Here is a 15039-nt window from a genome sequence, read left to right on the forward strand (position 1 = left end):
GCAACCTGTTTGAAGGGTTCTAAATCAGGGTCTAAATCTTCTGAAGGTTGTAAAGCGTTGCTGCCTTTCACAATTACAGATTGGATGACATTCCCTCACAGTACGAATTGTTTTGAGACGAAAAAGACAAAGGCGAATCAACCGATGCAGGGAATACTACTCTATGGGCATCAATATAATCATTTCACGTTTTTCTTACTCAGAAGGCTTCAATATAGTGGCCAACCAATAAGAAATGTAGGAGAAAACCGAAAGAAAAATGAAGGAAGGAGTGGCATCACATATTTTTTCTTCCAATACAGCCTCATTACAACTCTTCAAGACCAGAACGCTCTAGTCAAAGCGCGCCCCGAGTTTCAACCGTCCCAAAATCAAACACAGAGAATATTTAGAGAATATTTCAATAATGTAAGTCCTCGGTTGGCTATTTCGGAGAGCCTTGTTTGTTGGGTTGATAACACCAAAATGTTTGCCGAATTTCCAGTCGACGAATAACAGGGCGATAGCCGTGTCAGTGAGGTAGAGTGTATCCACCCGTGACAGTTTACGGGATGCAATCCTTTAAAACCCCCTCGGACCTCGTTCTCGACTGATCGACTAGGTGTCAAAGATGCTACACCAAATTTCAACGATTCCCTCGTCAATGAGTAAGGAGGCGACACAGATGCCGATAATGTAGAGTGTAATTATCGTGACGCTTCAGAGGATGGACCGTTTCAAAATCTCTTGGGACCTCGTTCTCGACTGGTTCGACGATTTTTCAAATGTTGGAAGCTTTGATGAAAGTACAATCCACGAGCACATCCCTTGACGTGCAAGACTAGAAGATGGACTAGAAGGTTCATAGTCAGTATTTGTATTTTGCAGTAAGAAACAAGCATGATCGATAGAATAAACAGCTTCAAACCACAGACTGACTCACTTTGTGTTGTCGAAAGAAATCAAAAGTCGCAGCACGACAAACTTACGTCTACAGCAGTATCAGTCTGAAATCGTGTACAAACGTGTAATCCACAAACGACAAGTCAATACATAAGTCACACGTCGGTTCTTCCTACGCCAAGGAATTCTTCGCATCAAGATGAAACTAAAAATCCCACACAGATATTTCACGCTTTCCTGACTCTTACAAAGCCAAAAAAAATCGACAGCGATTTCTCTACTACCTTGACACGTTTTCGCATCATAAGGTGGTCGCCTGGTCGGCAATCAAGAAACCGCCAAACACTGTTTCACACCAAAAGAAACCAGAAAGATGTATACGGTTACGACGAAAGAAGTGCTGACACCAATCGCAGAATGCGTATCCGAATTAATACAGGTCGTGACGGACTCTCAATCGAAGAATACCCCCCTCGCTGACCTTACTGCTTTGGCTCGAATTATGGACGAACAAGTACAGCAACTGATTAGTGTCGCCAGAAGCATACAATCAAACACTCCTGATGATGCCATCTTGGCTCAAGAGTTGCCAAGAGCATGTGATGAAGGTGTGGAAACCATACATACATTTTTTGGAATTCAAAAGTTTTTGGCCGGCAAGCTGTTCTACATTCGTTCCGAGTAGTTCTCCACTGGAATCTGCAAGATATGTGATACTTGAACTCATTTACATGCTTTTACCTAGTCTCTGTCGCGTCGTTGATGCTTGTAGGAGCAACCGACGATTTGAAGAACGATCCATTTGCCAAAGCACCAAAACAAACCATGTTGGATGCTATCAAGGGCGTGTTATCTGGTACCACGCATCTCATCTACGCTGTCGATGATTCGGACGTTAGAAAGATTGTCACTGCCTGTGATACAGCTATAAAACTATATAGTGCAATCCCTACTACTTCCATTGCACCACCTCAACCTTTGATTCATTTAATTCAACAAACTTCTACTGTATTGGTCACTGTCGTCCAGCTCTCTACAAAACGAGTGTCAGAATTATTGCAACCCATGCTTCAAACTCGATTAAAGGGTGCTCTTCAAAGCTTACAACGTGAATCTCCCTTATTGATTACCGCTACCAAGTCTCTGATTCTTGGAGGGGGCAAGCCCGAAGCTGCTGAATCTGTCAGGGATATAGTGGCACGGTTGGTCAAGAGCTTGTTGGAAATCAAAATCATCGTCCAAATTCGAGAAGATGATCAAACGTATGTATTAAGATTCAAATGTTCTCCTCTGTTACAGAAGCTCACCTTTCATTGTTTTTTTAGTGACATTAAATTCAAGTACGATATTGGACGTCAACGTGCTTCATTGTTACGTGTGCAGCGTGGATTGTGCCCCAAGATCGTTGCCGGCGAGACCACCGTAGTCACCGAACTCTTGGACGAAATCGTCGATCTCTCTTCCGGCACCGCCAAGATGACACAGGGTATTTGGTGTTCAACCATCTCTCAAGTCTCATTGACACTAACCCTATTTACTCATAGACGCTATCAAGGAGGTCAAGAATCCAATGGGTGCCGTCCGTGTCGAAGCACTCGTCAGAGACCTGAATGGACTCACCAGCCGTGTCAAGGAGGCTGTAGCAAGAGCATTAGCCGATCCCACGAATGCCGAATACCGTCGAGAATTACAAAATCTTCTAGATTCGCAGTCGAACCGCATCAACTTATTAGAAGACGAATTACGACGAGCTATTATTTCAGAACTAGAACAAGAATTTGCCGATTTGAATGAAAAAAACGAAACCGGCACTTCCAAACGTTTACAAGATGCTGCAGCTAACGGAGATAAAGATCTAACTGCTTCAGTATCGGCTGGATTCAAGGAACGAACAAACAATATAGTACGATTGGCCACTTTGGCGATTGAAACAACTGGAGCTGCCAACCCACAACTGGCCGAAGAAATCAAAATCAAGATTGCTGCTTCTCAAGGGCTGGCTAATTCGTTTGCTGCTGCATCACAGGCTTTATCTCAAAATCCAGATGATCAGAATGCCAAAGAGCATGCTTTGGCTGTCTCGAAAGCATTCCAAGCCGCTCTCCTGGAGTTGGCTAATGCTCTTGTACAACAGGAGGGTCTCTTCAACGGATATGAGCTCATTGCAGCTGCCAGTAAGTTTGATATTTGTTTGAGATTGCGATCTATCGTCTTTTCGTTACTGGTTGTGGTGGTACCTTAGGAAGGACGGTTATATGAGTAGACTGCAAAGAGCTGGCAATCGTGTCCACCTGGTCGTATCATGCTTCTGATTGTTCTTCGTGCTTGATAGAAACTTCACTGGAGGCTGCCATGTTGAACTTCCAGAAGGCAGTTGCTGATGGTGAAATGGAAAAGATAAAGAGGGCTGGTGCAGCTCTGCCATTAGCCGCAGATCGAGTGATTGCTATCGCCAACACTGAATTGGAGAACTCGGCAGACCAAGGGTACAAAGAGGAACTGGCTATTGTCATCAAGAAGGCGCAAGCAGGCAAGTGCCGTTCGTAAATCAGACGATTCTGTGTTCCTTTTTTGCTGTCCGTGTGCTTACCCTTACATTTATTCTTCCTAGTACGAGAGCACTGGACCACACGAGCAGTCACATCGCCAGTAGGTGTAGAAGAACGTGTTGGTAACTTTAAGGAAGCCACAGTTGCTCTTATGGAAGTCATGAACTTGTTGAGAGATGCTATGATTAGCTCTCGTGGTACTTCACTGGATAATGTACCTGCACCATTGAGACCCTTACCAGCTCCTCCAGGTGTTACTGCGGCTCTACCAGCTCTGCCAACACCTCCCAAAGCTGCATCTTTACCTATCGCAGAAATCAAGAACATCGAGACAGTTGAAAAGGTATCCGAGGAAGTGATGGCGAATACTCCAACTTCTCCAGTGTTCGAAGTACCAGTACCGTTAACACCAGAAGAGGCCAAGGCGAATCCGATATTGGCTGCCGCCGTCGACCTCAAGATTGCAGCAGCAGTATATGTCGCCAAAGATAATTTAATAGTGTCTAAAGCCAGTGACATTTCCACCTTGTTTGCTGAAATGTCTGCCGTATCAGCCGACCTTCGCAAGTCTCCAACACCAGAAGCCAAATCCCGATTTATTCAACTAGCACGAGAAATTGGTAAATGCTCAGAGGACTTCACCGCCAAGGCCAACGAAATCATGAAGGCTTGCACGGATCGCCGTCTAGTAGCCAGGTTGAAGGCTGATATTGAAAGATGTTTGACGCTGGGTCAGCAAATACGTATTGTTGCTGCGGTTAAAGCTTCAGAACCCAAGGATGTTGATAATGAGCAGCAATTGATTGTATGTGCCCGAAACTTGATGAAGACTATGCAAGAATCGATGGTCAACTGCGAGGCTGCAAGTTTGAGGGTGCCTGCCAGTGCGGGTCTGTCTAATGCCTACTTCCAAAAGAGGGGCCATGCTTCACATTAAAAGAGCAAATAGATAAATAGAGGGGGACCATATGCAATCTTTTTTTTTCTTATTGTCTATAAAATATACCATATTCATCAGTGTCTATTAACAGGAGTGGGCTAATGTCGACGAACAGTTTCAAGCAATTTTGGAATGCGTAGTTCTTGTCAGATATTGCTTATCTTTTATCTTTGTCTGAAAATCGCGTTCCCGACGTCGATACTTAACATTCCAGTTCACATTAGTACTGACGTCGACCGAACCTCGCACGGTTTCAACTTCCGTTCCTGACGTCTTATTGCACGAAGTAGTTCTTGAAGTGATAGAGCGAGGAATGGAAATATTTTCACCCGTAAAGTCTCCAGGCAGGAAAAGACGAGCTGCAGAAGCAGTCACCGGCTCATCGTCTTCGTCATCGTCAACATTGCCAGGAACAACAGCAGGAACTAAACGTCGAAGGTCTATTATGAAAATGAACGCCAACGATGGTGGATCTAGTACTATACCACCATTAGATGATATGCTGACTATGGATTCAGAGAACGACACACCAACCACTGATGAAACGACCAGGTAAATGTCATTTTTCCAAACATTTGATTTGATGTGAAAAGACATCTAACGCGGTCTTGTTGTAATAGAGATAAGGGTAAATCAAGAAAGTCGTTCGGAAGACGGGTATCATTTGCTGCTACTGCTCATGTCAGGTACATAGATCCACTTCGAGATCAACTTTGCCAGCTACGTGAACTTCCATGGAGAGAGTTCTGAGACAAGTTGTTTTCGTTAGATTATTCGACAAGGAGGATAGTCAATGGCCTACTCCTTCCAGAACTAGATCACAAATAGAACTGCCTTCTGCCGCCCCAACTCCAGAAAGCAAAACTACTTTTGATTTGCCTGACTTGTCGTCTCTTCGACGTACCAGGTGAGTTGTTTTACTGTCCTGGTTTCGAATTCAAATTGCTTGATTTATATTACTATTTTAGTGATACTTTTAATCTGCAATTATCGTTGGACACCTCCCAAATCCAAGAAAATGCTGCAGAGTCGGTCTCGGATGAACCGTACGTTCTTACACCTATTCAGTTTAAAACACTCCAACAGCGGTTAATTAGTTCATTCGTGAATAAACTAGAGAGACGAGCTTTGAAGTAGATGTCAAAGGAAGCAACTCTCCAGACAACAATGTGGATGGAGTAAAGCAACAACGAATATTAGCTAGTCCATCACCTGCTGGCTTTATTCTACCAAAACCAAAGTCTCCCATGCCAAAATCGCCTCTTGGAAAACCATCACCTTCACCTAAAAGGAATCCCGTTCGACGTGATTCTACCTCCCAATTCTTTGATCATCCATCACCACGATCACCTAAAGTGCCACACCACGCGGTTTCACAAGTAAATCAGGACAGTCCATTATCTAGACGATCCCCTCGCTTATCACAAGGTGGTATTGGCTCTCCAGCATCACCTGCAGTAAACAAAAAAGTAACATTGACTGCTGCTCGAAAGTCTCCAGCCAAACCAGATACTAAATCTAGGCCTCGAGACTCGATTGCTGGATTTTTTGGGTCAGCTGAGAATGAAGATGATACATTCAGAGACATTTTGGGTGGACGACCAAGTCGACCACGTGATAGTCTTGCTCCCATCTTCAGAAAGCCGAGTAGAGCTCCAGTGACTAGCGGTGCCAAAGCAAGGCCTAGAGATAGTATTGCTCCCTTCTTCCAGGGCTTGACAGAAGGAGGATCTGATGAACGAGATATCGCATCATCAGCAGAGTCTGTAGTCAGTGAGCCAGATGAGATTTTAGATGATGATGATGACGAAGAGGACGAGGAGGGTGTTGCAGCGAGACGACATTCATCTGAAGATAGTGCTGCTGACGTGTTGATGCCTATGGATGAGAATTCCATTTCTCCGCTCGTTGAAGTAGCATCCGCATCTCAAGAACTTCTCAAAGATGCTGGTGCAGGTAAAATATCTACTCTGTTCATCAATTCAATGTCCGTTCGAGGCGTAGCTGACAGTCCACCGTCAAACAGATCAAGATCTGTTAAAGGAAGACCAACCCGAAAGAGTGGAATCAGATGAACAATCAATGATTGATCTGCAAGAAGTGTCTATGGATCTCAACACCTCAAGCGAGGATCTGATAGCCATAATTAACCCTCTGGCTCTGAATGAAGATTATGAGATACCTGCCTCTGGTAAGCAGTAGTGAGAGCGATTTTGCCCAAGATTTCGACACTGACTTCTTGATATTTCAGACGAAAGAGATTCTGAACCCTCGAATACTATAAGTTCAACCTCAGAGCAGTCAGACTCTCAACCATCAGATTCTCGACCATCGGGTTGTGAGCGTTCAAAGCCTGAATTATCGGAGGCTCAAGACCTTGCCTCTCCTGAACGTCCATTCCAGCCAGCCAGTACTGAAAAAGGCCCTCAGAATGAAGTCGAGGCCGAGCCTGAAACACCAAAGATTGCTCGCATTGATACTGGAATGACTCCACTTGGCAAGCTGGCATCTGCAATAAAATCGAGGGCTCGTCTTACTGAGTTGACGCGTCGTACGCAAGAATTTTTCGTTGCCAATACGAGAGTATCTGTGATTGACTCGGGTTCTTTTTGAACAGAATCTGATTTTAATGGCATGAGAGGCTTTGCTGACACTACGCCGCTCGTATTCCAAAAACACAAGTTGGAAGAAAACTTTTTACGAGACCCAAGTCTTGATACAACTCGATTTTCAAGCTGTAAGCAAACGAACGCGACTTTTTAGTGAAGGCTGTCGTTTCTTTGCTAACGCTGTTCTTAACAACAGTGTTGGCTCGTCGTGGAGCTATAGATGATTATTCTTCAAACAGTCAGTCCACATCAACATTCAGTTTGCCACGAGGTATGTTTGAACCATAAATAGAACCTCGTATCAGAGTAACACTGTTCCGCCTACAGAAGTTCCACCTCAAGTCACTTCTGCTGATGAGGTAAAAACATCTTCTGTTGAAATGTTTGTCGAGCCTCTATTGGATCCATTAACGAACACTTTTGCACAATCTAGTCTCAATTATCTCTCGCGGCATTCTTGAATGTAGCTGGTATTACGTTTACAGAGCCGAGCACTACCCCAGCAAGGAAACGAGCCACTCATACTACTTCGAGATCTTTTGGTACGTGACGCGAAAGAGACGCTGAATGGGCACGAAATAACAGTCGTTTGTGATTTAGATCTTCCACGACCAGATGATTTGTACGTTGCTGAAAAGTTTGTGAAGCCTGAATACGAATTGTATTCCAAGGTACGTATATCTTTGAGTTGCTCGCTGAAAAGTGTGTTTAAATTCCTTTTTTTAGGTCAACGAAGACCTTGCCCAAGAAACTTCACGCTTGGCCAATGTATTGCAAGTTATTGAAACGGAAGCTGATGAGAATCCACCACTCTTGTTTGCTGATTACCAGTCAGGATCAACAGATGAGCAGGCCAGTGTTAGAGTAAGCAGCAGCTTCTCCTTCACGCGGCTTTTCCCCTTCAAATATTGACCTGAAGTTTTGTTGGTTGGTTTAGAACGATTTGCACATGACCAAGCAATATACCAAATTGGTTACTCAAGAACAATTCTTGAATCGTCGTATCACCGATTTGAACTCGTTGCTGCCTAAAATCACTTCTTCAGTGGAGACAATGAGAGAGGTTATACTCGAATTAAGCCAAACTATAGCGACAAGTACCTGAATCGTTTTGATATAGGATCAAGGTCGTATTGTTGCATTCTCAGAGCAGGTCAAGGAAGTGACGACCAAGCTTACCAATGAGCAGCAATCCCTGAAGGATAAATGTGCCTCCATTTCGGATAGGTAAAGCCACCGAGTCTGCACAATTTAATGGATTGTCGTCCACAAGTCTGAAGCTCTGATGTTACTGATACTGTATTTGTAGTCGCCTCAGACGTCAAGCTCAAGAAACGAGCCGCTTGGAAGCACTGAGAAAAGAGTGGGATGAATGCCAGACGCATCGCCGTCAGCTTGAAATGGCCTTGACTCTAGCTCAATCAACTTTGGAGAGTACGAAAGATGAACTTGGTAGTGTTACGAATGAATTGACTGAGACCGCGCAGGTAATTTATGCGACTCTTTGGTTTGTTACACGTAAATCGGTGTGTTTTTGACCATCCACCATCCCTTATATTATATGAATATTAGGCAATTGTCGAAGCACAGAAGAAGTGTGAAGAAAACAGACCAGTGTATGCTGCAGATCTTGAGAGCTTGAGAGGTGAGATATAGTACAATCCTACAATCGTACAATCCAGTAATCTCCTTTTTTGGCGTCATATCTTTATTTTCTTTGTCCGAAACAGACGAGTTCAGACTCATTCGAGCATCAAGTCAATGGGCACCTACTCGAGTCACTCCCACATCAATCACTTTGGTCTATCATGACAAGGTCACTGTCGGATTCACCCAAACTTCAGGCAATATGTTTAATGTCTCTGTGACGGTTGAACCTCCACTCGATACGGTAGGCGCTCCTGCAGTTCGGCCTGTGTTCTTCTCTTCCTGATGAACTTTTGTTGCTTAAGGTAATGGAACTGTTTAAAGCAGCTTTGCAAAACTCCCCCGTACAAGTTCAAGCCAAGGACTTTGTAAATGTAAGAAGACAAGCAGGTCTAAATCTCTTGTCTTGCCCTCAATGTTTTAATGCTGAATTGCTTACTTTCTTCACATAGGTCTTGCACTCCGTATCGTCAGTATGGGATTCATCATGTGCACTGGTCCACGACCTTGGTGAAGCACAAACCGTCACCAAACTAGAAGTACTACCAGCTCACGATAGTTCTCTACTCTCACTTGGAATGATAATCTTTAGCAAGAAGGCACAAACTCGATGTCGTGTCCATCTTGCAATTCAGCAACCGCTAGAGTATCCTGATGGGCTGATTCAACATGCTGTGCAGATCGAGTATGGAAGCATCAAGTACGTTTAAAGACGATTTACTTCTTCAGTGCGTTCACTCACTTACACAATCTTTATTAGTGAGGACAAGTTAAAACAAGTGATTGCTCGAAACTTTGGGCCAGGAAGGCTCTCACTTATATGTAAAGAACTTGTGAGGGGTATATTTTAACAGGAGAGTTAATCGCAGCAAGTTGGTAAATTTTTTAAATACGTCATGTTTGTTGAATGCCAATGAAAATGTATACTATATTTGATGCTTGGATGCATTTCGTTACAAATGAGATCAACCAAAAGCAGTCCTCTTTCGACCACGTTTCCGCACTAAAAACATCACAGTGAGGAAAGCCAGCCGCCGTATAAGTGTGTGATGTCCTGTTTTGCTTACCATCATTAAGCCTTGTTATTATGGATTTGCCATCTCTGACTCTATCTTTGTAGTTCTCCAGTATAGTTTCAAACTAAGGTGACGGGGAAAAAACCTCAGCATTATATCACCACCAAGAACACTACTGATAACTTACAAAAGCCTCCGTATTCGGATGTGTACTTGAAAATGCGCGTTCTAGCACATACAAGTCCACAGCCTTGTCTTCAACATCTGTAGATTGGTAACTGAGACCAAAGTCAATCATGACCTATTCCAACCCCGTTGTAGTGTTTATTTAGCTCCCATTTGGCTAAGTGATTGAAAATGACATCCAGCAATATCACATACCACAGATTGAGTCTGTGGCCGAATCATCATGTTTGAAGTTGTCAAGTCTCCATGTATCAAATCCAAATCATGAATCGATGCTACATTCCATCCGATTTGTTGAGATAGGCGACTGGCGGCTGTTTGAAATAGTGTGAGATCTTGGTGTGCGGTATATACTTTTAAATTGGAATATACCGTACCTTGCTCATTTTGTAAACCACCCTGGTGGATGAAATCACGTACACTTTGTCCATCAATATATTCCATGTAGAGTAAGCTCTTTGGTACATCAATCAAGTAGAGTGTTGGTGTGTCGATTCCGGCTTTGCAGCATCGCACTAGACTTCTGGCTTCCTAAGAAACACGAAATGATGTTGAGTGTGTTTCAAAAAAGGCCTTTGAGCTTCAGTACCTGAACAACACGTCTAGCTGTGATCTTTTGATCGAGTAGAGGATGCCTGTATGATTTAGCAAAGCGTTCCTTGACTATAGCGTCTGAATGGTTGAGGAAGGGGATCTTGTAAACTCGCTGATATTTATGTCGGTCCAAGTTTGATGATTATGCACGGTTTTAAGAAATGGAATGAGAGAGTTAGATATGGAGTCTTGGTGGCTAATGACGACTTGTTTGACACTTACAGCTTCTGCTCCTTGTTTGATGAGCACTCCTTCCATTGTTTAATTCACGACAAGATTTGACAACGGAAGCTATTAAAGGGAGTCTTCGTGATCCTGATATGTTTGTCGTTGCAACTGCAACGTCTTTGCTTTGCTAGGCTTATACGATCAATGCTTGCAAATGTTGCAGCATTCCGACAAAAGGCGAATTTCAGAAGAATGGACGAGAGAGCTCTCGTATTTGGTAGGTTAAGTTTGCGCAAGACTAAGGGCCAAAATATGCGCATTTTCATGACAGGTGTATATCCTAATTATGTTTATCATAGCAGGCAACGAACAGCGCAACATCGGAATCGCACCTTGGCTATATTGTTTGATTATGATGCGGCTACCAACACGAGCGAAATACGCTTTTCTTGGATCGCTTTATTTGGATTCGATATCGATCAGCCATGTCTCGCTTTCCCGGCGGCTCTATTTACGAGACATCCTGAATCGTCAATAAACCTCCGAACCGTGTTGCCCATTTTCTTAGACGAAAACTGCAAGTTTGAGGACGGTTTCCAGAAGATCCAGACCACCGACAATGATGTGGCTTGGCCCTTCATCTTCTAGAACTTCAAAGCCCCCGATACATATGTGGTTTGGCACTGCGTCCTCAAGAATCAATGTGATACTGTCGGTCATTATCTTCCATTTCTATGCCAAATGTGAAGCAGTTCCCTCTACGTATACAGTCTCAACGTGGGCAGGCAATGCTTCTGCCGGCAGCGGACACGTTGATGGTCAGGGTGCCGACGCCAGATTCTCTTTGCCAATCGGACTCACATGGTTTAACAATACGTTGTACGTGGCAGACACGAGTAACGGCTTGAGTAAGTCAAGCATTTGTATTGGACCTTAGATCAGACGTATAGAAGAAGTCAACAGGAGTGGCCTCTGTGATTTTAATGCTTCGGAAACTGACATCCGCTATCGGAAACTCACATCCCCTTCAATCAAGTCCGAGCAGTATCATCAAACGCGACAGTCGTGACCGTCGCTGGGACTTACGGCAACTATTCTGGTGCTGACGGAGTTGAGCTCTTTGGGTTTTATGATTATTCTTGCTTTGGAGAATGCTGACCACATCATCTCCGTTTCAATAGCAAGGAACGTCTGCTTCATTATACCAGCCTTATTCCATTACGAGTGACGGCTCTGGAAATCTTTATGTTGTAGAGTACCTCGGCTGCAGAGGTGGGTCACTGATTCGCGACCCGCATTGACAGATACATGACATAGTTTGGTAAAGACTGATTATTCTTTCCACGTGATAGTTCGTAGTATCGACTCAAATTTCGGGGTTCATAAGTTAGCGGGTCTACCCTCAACTTGCACACTAGTTAATGGCAATGGGACATCAGCTCGCTTTTATTTTCCCTCGGGCATATTGTACAACCCAGTTACCAGTAGCCTGCTTGTCGGCGAGTCCCAATCGTCTGCTATTCGAACTGTAACTTTAACGGGCAACGTCACCACATTTGCTGGAAAATTCACTCCAACTGGCCATGCGGACGGGTAAACCGGTCGAGTTGATTATTTATCGGCTAGAACCTACTAACCATAATTTTCTTACCTCAATTTGCAGACCACTGCCCAATGCTACATTTAGTCGCCCACTCAATTTCGCCTTTGATCAGTCAGGGAATCTATATGTCGCCGATCCTGGCAACAATAACATTCGAATGATTACTCCTACAGGTGAGCTGAAAGTTTCGTCATGCCTTGTTTCTAAGCCTGAGTTGACCCTTTTGTCATTACGATCAAGGCATCGTCTCGACTGTGGCAGGCAAGTGGCTCTGTGATAATTGTTTACCTTCACCTCCTTTCCGCACTTTTGACAAGCTCGGAGTCATCGTTTGTGACATTTTCCTCTCGTTTATAGGGAGCACGTCAGGTACGTCTGGGTATGCCGACGGGCAGGGCACAGCGGCCTCATTCTACCAACCGTGGTGAGTTTGTTGACTTCGATTCAAGCAGTTTAGCTATTTCTGTTTATTTAACACAGTTGATCATACTAAACAGGGGTATAGTTTTCGACGCCGGAGGTATGCTACGAAACTTGGATTGAATTTTATTTATCAAACCTCAGTGACGTGTTTCGATTAGGAAACTTAATCATCGCTGACAAATCGAATTATCTCATTCGGAGCATGAATAGTTCGTTCTATGTCTCCACCATAGCGGGCACAAGGGGGGTGGTAAGTGCGATGCCGCAGAGGAACGGGTCGCATTGAGTTTCAGAACGCGACGGCCAACCCAATTAACCCAAACACAGGGAGCCAACGACGGTCCTAGTCTATCCGCTACATTCTATTCTCCCTCGGGTTTGTTTGGCTCTTTGGTCTTTGTCGAGTGACAATCAATCTCACGAAGATCCATGCGTTTTAGGTTTAGCTTTTGACAATTCTGGGGTTTTATATATTGCCGATCGAGGAAACAAGTAAGTGTTTGGGTAAATTTAGTTGAGATAGGCGCTCATTTGAATATGTGCATCGCCGATTTCTTACTTCTCGTATTAGCTGTATAAGAAAGATGACAGGTTTCCCTGTTCCTAGTGGTGAGTCTTGAAACGCTTTGAAACTGAGCCTTGGTGATGATTTTGCCATCAAATATTTAAATCCCGTTTCCAAGTAGTGTCTAGTGCTGCTCCATCTCCAACGACGACGACCACGACGACGGCGGCCCAGCCTACTACGACCGTTACAACAAGCACCATATTGCCTTCTGCAGCAATAAGCTCCGTTGCTGCCTTCACTACTCTAGTGCCTTCAGCAACAGCCACACCTCTCGAAACCGTTTTGCCTTCAGCCTCACCAACGCCTTCGCAGGATAACAACCAAAACACCTCCATTATCAGCTCGACTGTAGTAATTGGGACTGCTGCGATTACTGGGGGTGCTGCAGCTATCGTGTTCATGAAGAGGAAACAATTGAAACAGAGACTTTCAACAACAGCCAAACCTCCACCATCAGCACCTCGGAATGAAGCAGGACATATACCACACCAGTTGCCATTTCTAAGCATGCAGCCAGAGGCGCCAATGGAGACTCAAGACTCAAGTTTAGCTGATGGAGGAGGTGAGGTACGATCAAGTCCAGTTATAGAAAGTTAGGAACAATACTTCTACTTGTAGATAACAATTGTAGATGGAATTTTTCATGCTTCATGCGATGGTTTCTTTGTTTTGAAGAGGTTCTCCTTTGTTTGTGGAGTTTGTTGCATCTGCGTCCCTTGATGGAGTCATTATTGATGAAAGCAACCAAGGGGCGTGTCGTTTGATAGTTTGGTGAAGAGAATTCAATTGAGCAAGAGCTGGCAGGTTGTGGGTATCACGGATCCAGTGCATGTCTTCTTCAAAACAGCTTTCCCTCCTGCAGCTAGGTATGATCTTGATCAAATCTTGTTCGTTCTATCTTGTCTACACACTCACGCTTAACATATCGCTGGTTCCAGTCCCTCTCCTGGAGGCGGAGGAGGAGCCAATGGTCAAACTAGTCTAACTCCTACCACTGATGCTACCCCAACCGCATCTCCCTCATCCGTCATGAAAAGCTGTTATCATCTCTGGATTAGTCATTGGAGGTGCCGCTGTAACAGCAGCTGCCGCAACAGTATTTTACCACAACGCCCAATTGAAACAAAAGCGATTTGATCTCGCCACGCCTGCCCACGTTGGCTTGAAGCCACCAAACACTTTGCGATTGAAGCACGACAAGGGCAATGTGTGGGCACGCAAGTTCAGACTGTTCAGCACTCGGCACGTTTTTAAAGGATTTTTCTCATGTGTCTTCTCACGAAAACATGAAGTTAAACGCTTCCTCAATTCTCGTCCCAAACTCAACGATGTATCATCAGTATCAGTATCATCAAGGAGGTATGGAGATTTAACGGCCTACAGTGGTGGTGAAACAGAATATATTACTCGTTGTTGAGATGCCTAATCCAACAAATATTGATGTCGCTGTTTAGCTAGCGGTAAGCATCGCAGCTGGTGTTGATAACTCCCTCATTTGTTGTCTGGGATTAGATTTTCAATAAATCCGATTACCATGGGGCTTTATGCGTTCGCTACTGAAAATGCTGTTCTACCGACAAGGTCGGGATGTCTACTTGACCATTGACGAGGTGGCAATATCGTTTTGCGGCGATTTTTAGTACATAAAAATTTTTAGTACATAAAAATCGATGCGACGCTTTCGTTGAAGCTTTCTGATAGGAGGTCGCGGAAGTCAACTCAATAAAGTAAATTTGGAAATAGCAATTAAATCTCATCTTATCTTTGGAGAGTAGTTACGCGATCTGAAACTCGAAACTTGCTACTGCTATTAGTACGGTCAAGAATTTTCGCATAATAGACGATACCCATGCG

At 44.1% G+C, this 15039-nt stretch overlaps 3 protein-coding genes across 3 annotated transcripts; 2 read left to right on the forward strand and 1 right to left on the reverse strand.

Annotated features, from left to right (window-relative positions):
- Nucleotides 1-1255: 1255 nt before the first annotated feature.
- Nucleotides 1256-4368, forward strand: SmJEL517_g05898 (uncharacterized protein; the record flags this gene model as incomplete). The annotated part of the gene is made up of 6 exons (XM_031171824.1): nt 1256-1490; nt 1628-2144; nt 2208-2368; nt 2427-3056; nt 3215-3421; nt 3494-4368. 6 exons carry the CDS (start codon nt 1256-1258, stop codon nt 4366-4368), a joined length of 2625 nt encoding a protein of 874 aa, XP_031022192.1.
- A 316-nt stretch (nt 4369-4684) lies between these two features.
- Nucleotides 4685-9478, forward strand: SmJEL517_g05899 (uncharacterized protein; the record flags this gene model as incomplete). Its single annotated transcript, XM_031171825.1, has 21 exons — nt 4685-4923; nt 4992-5057; nt 5141-5278; nt 5340-5417; nt 5489-6327; nt 6398-6562; nt 6623-6922; nt 6989-7108; nt 7177-7251; nt 7308-7339; nt 7414-7522; nt 7581-7651; nt 7707-7844; nt 7918-8043; nt 8101-8207; nt 8299-8467; nt 8553-8625; nt 8711-8871; nt 8933-9001; nt 9080-9327; nt 9388-9478. 21 exons carry the CDS (start codon nt 4685-4687, stop codon nt 9476-9478), a joined length of 3414 nt encoding a protein of 1137 aa, XP_031022191.1.
- Nucleotides 9479-9592: 114 nt separating this feature from the next.
- SmJEL517_g05900 (uncharacterized protein) lies at nt 9593-10681 on the reverse strand (the record flags this gene model as incomplete). Its single annotated transcript, XM_031171826.1, has 7 exons — nt 9593-9630; nt 9695-9767; nt 9831-9944; nt 10025-10143; nt 10207-10360; nt 10419-10535; nt 10646-10681. The coding sequence occupies 7 exons, from the start codon at nt 10679-10681 to the stop codon at nt 9593-9595; spliced, it is 651 nt and encodes a 216-aa protein (XP_031022200.1).
- Nucleotides 10682-15039: the final 4358 nt, after the last annotated feature.

The sequence above is a fragment of the Synchytrium microbalum genome (assembly GCF_006535985.1).
Source record: "Synchytrium microbalum strain JEL517 chromosome Unknown SmJEL517_scf0064, whole genome shotgun sequence".
Lineage (NCBI taxonomy): Eukaryota > Fungi > Chytridiomycota > Chytridiomycetes > Synchytriales > Synchytriaceae > Synchytrium > Synchytrium microbalum.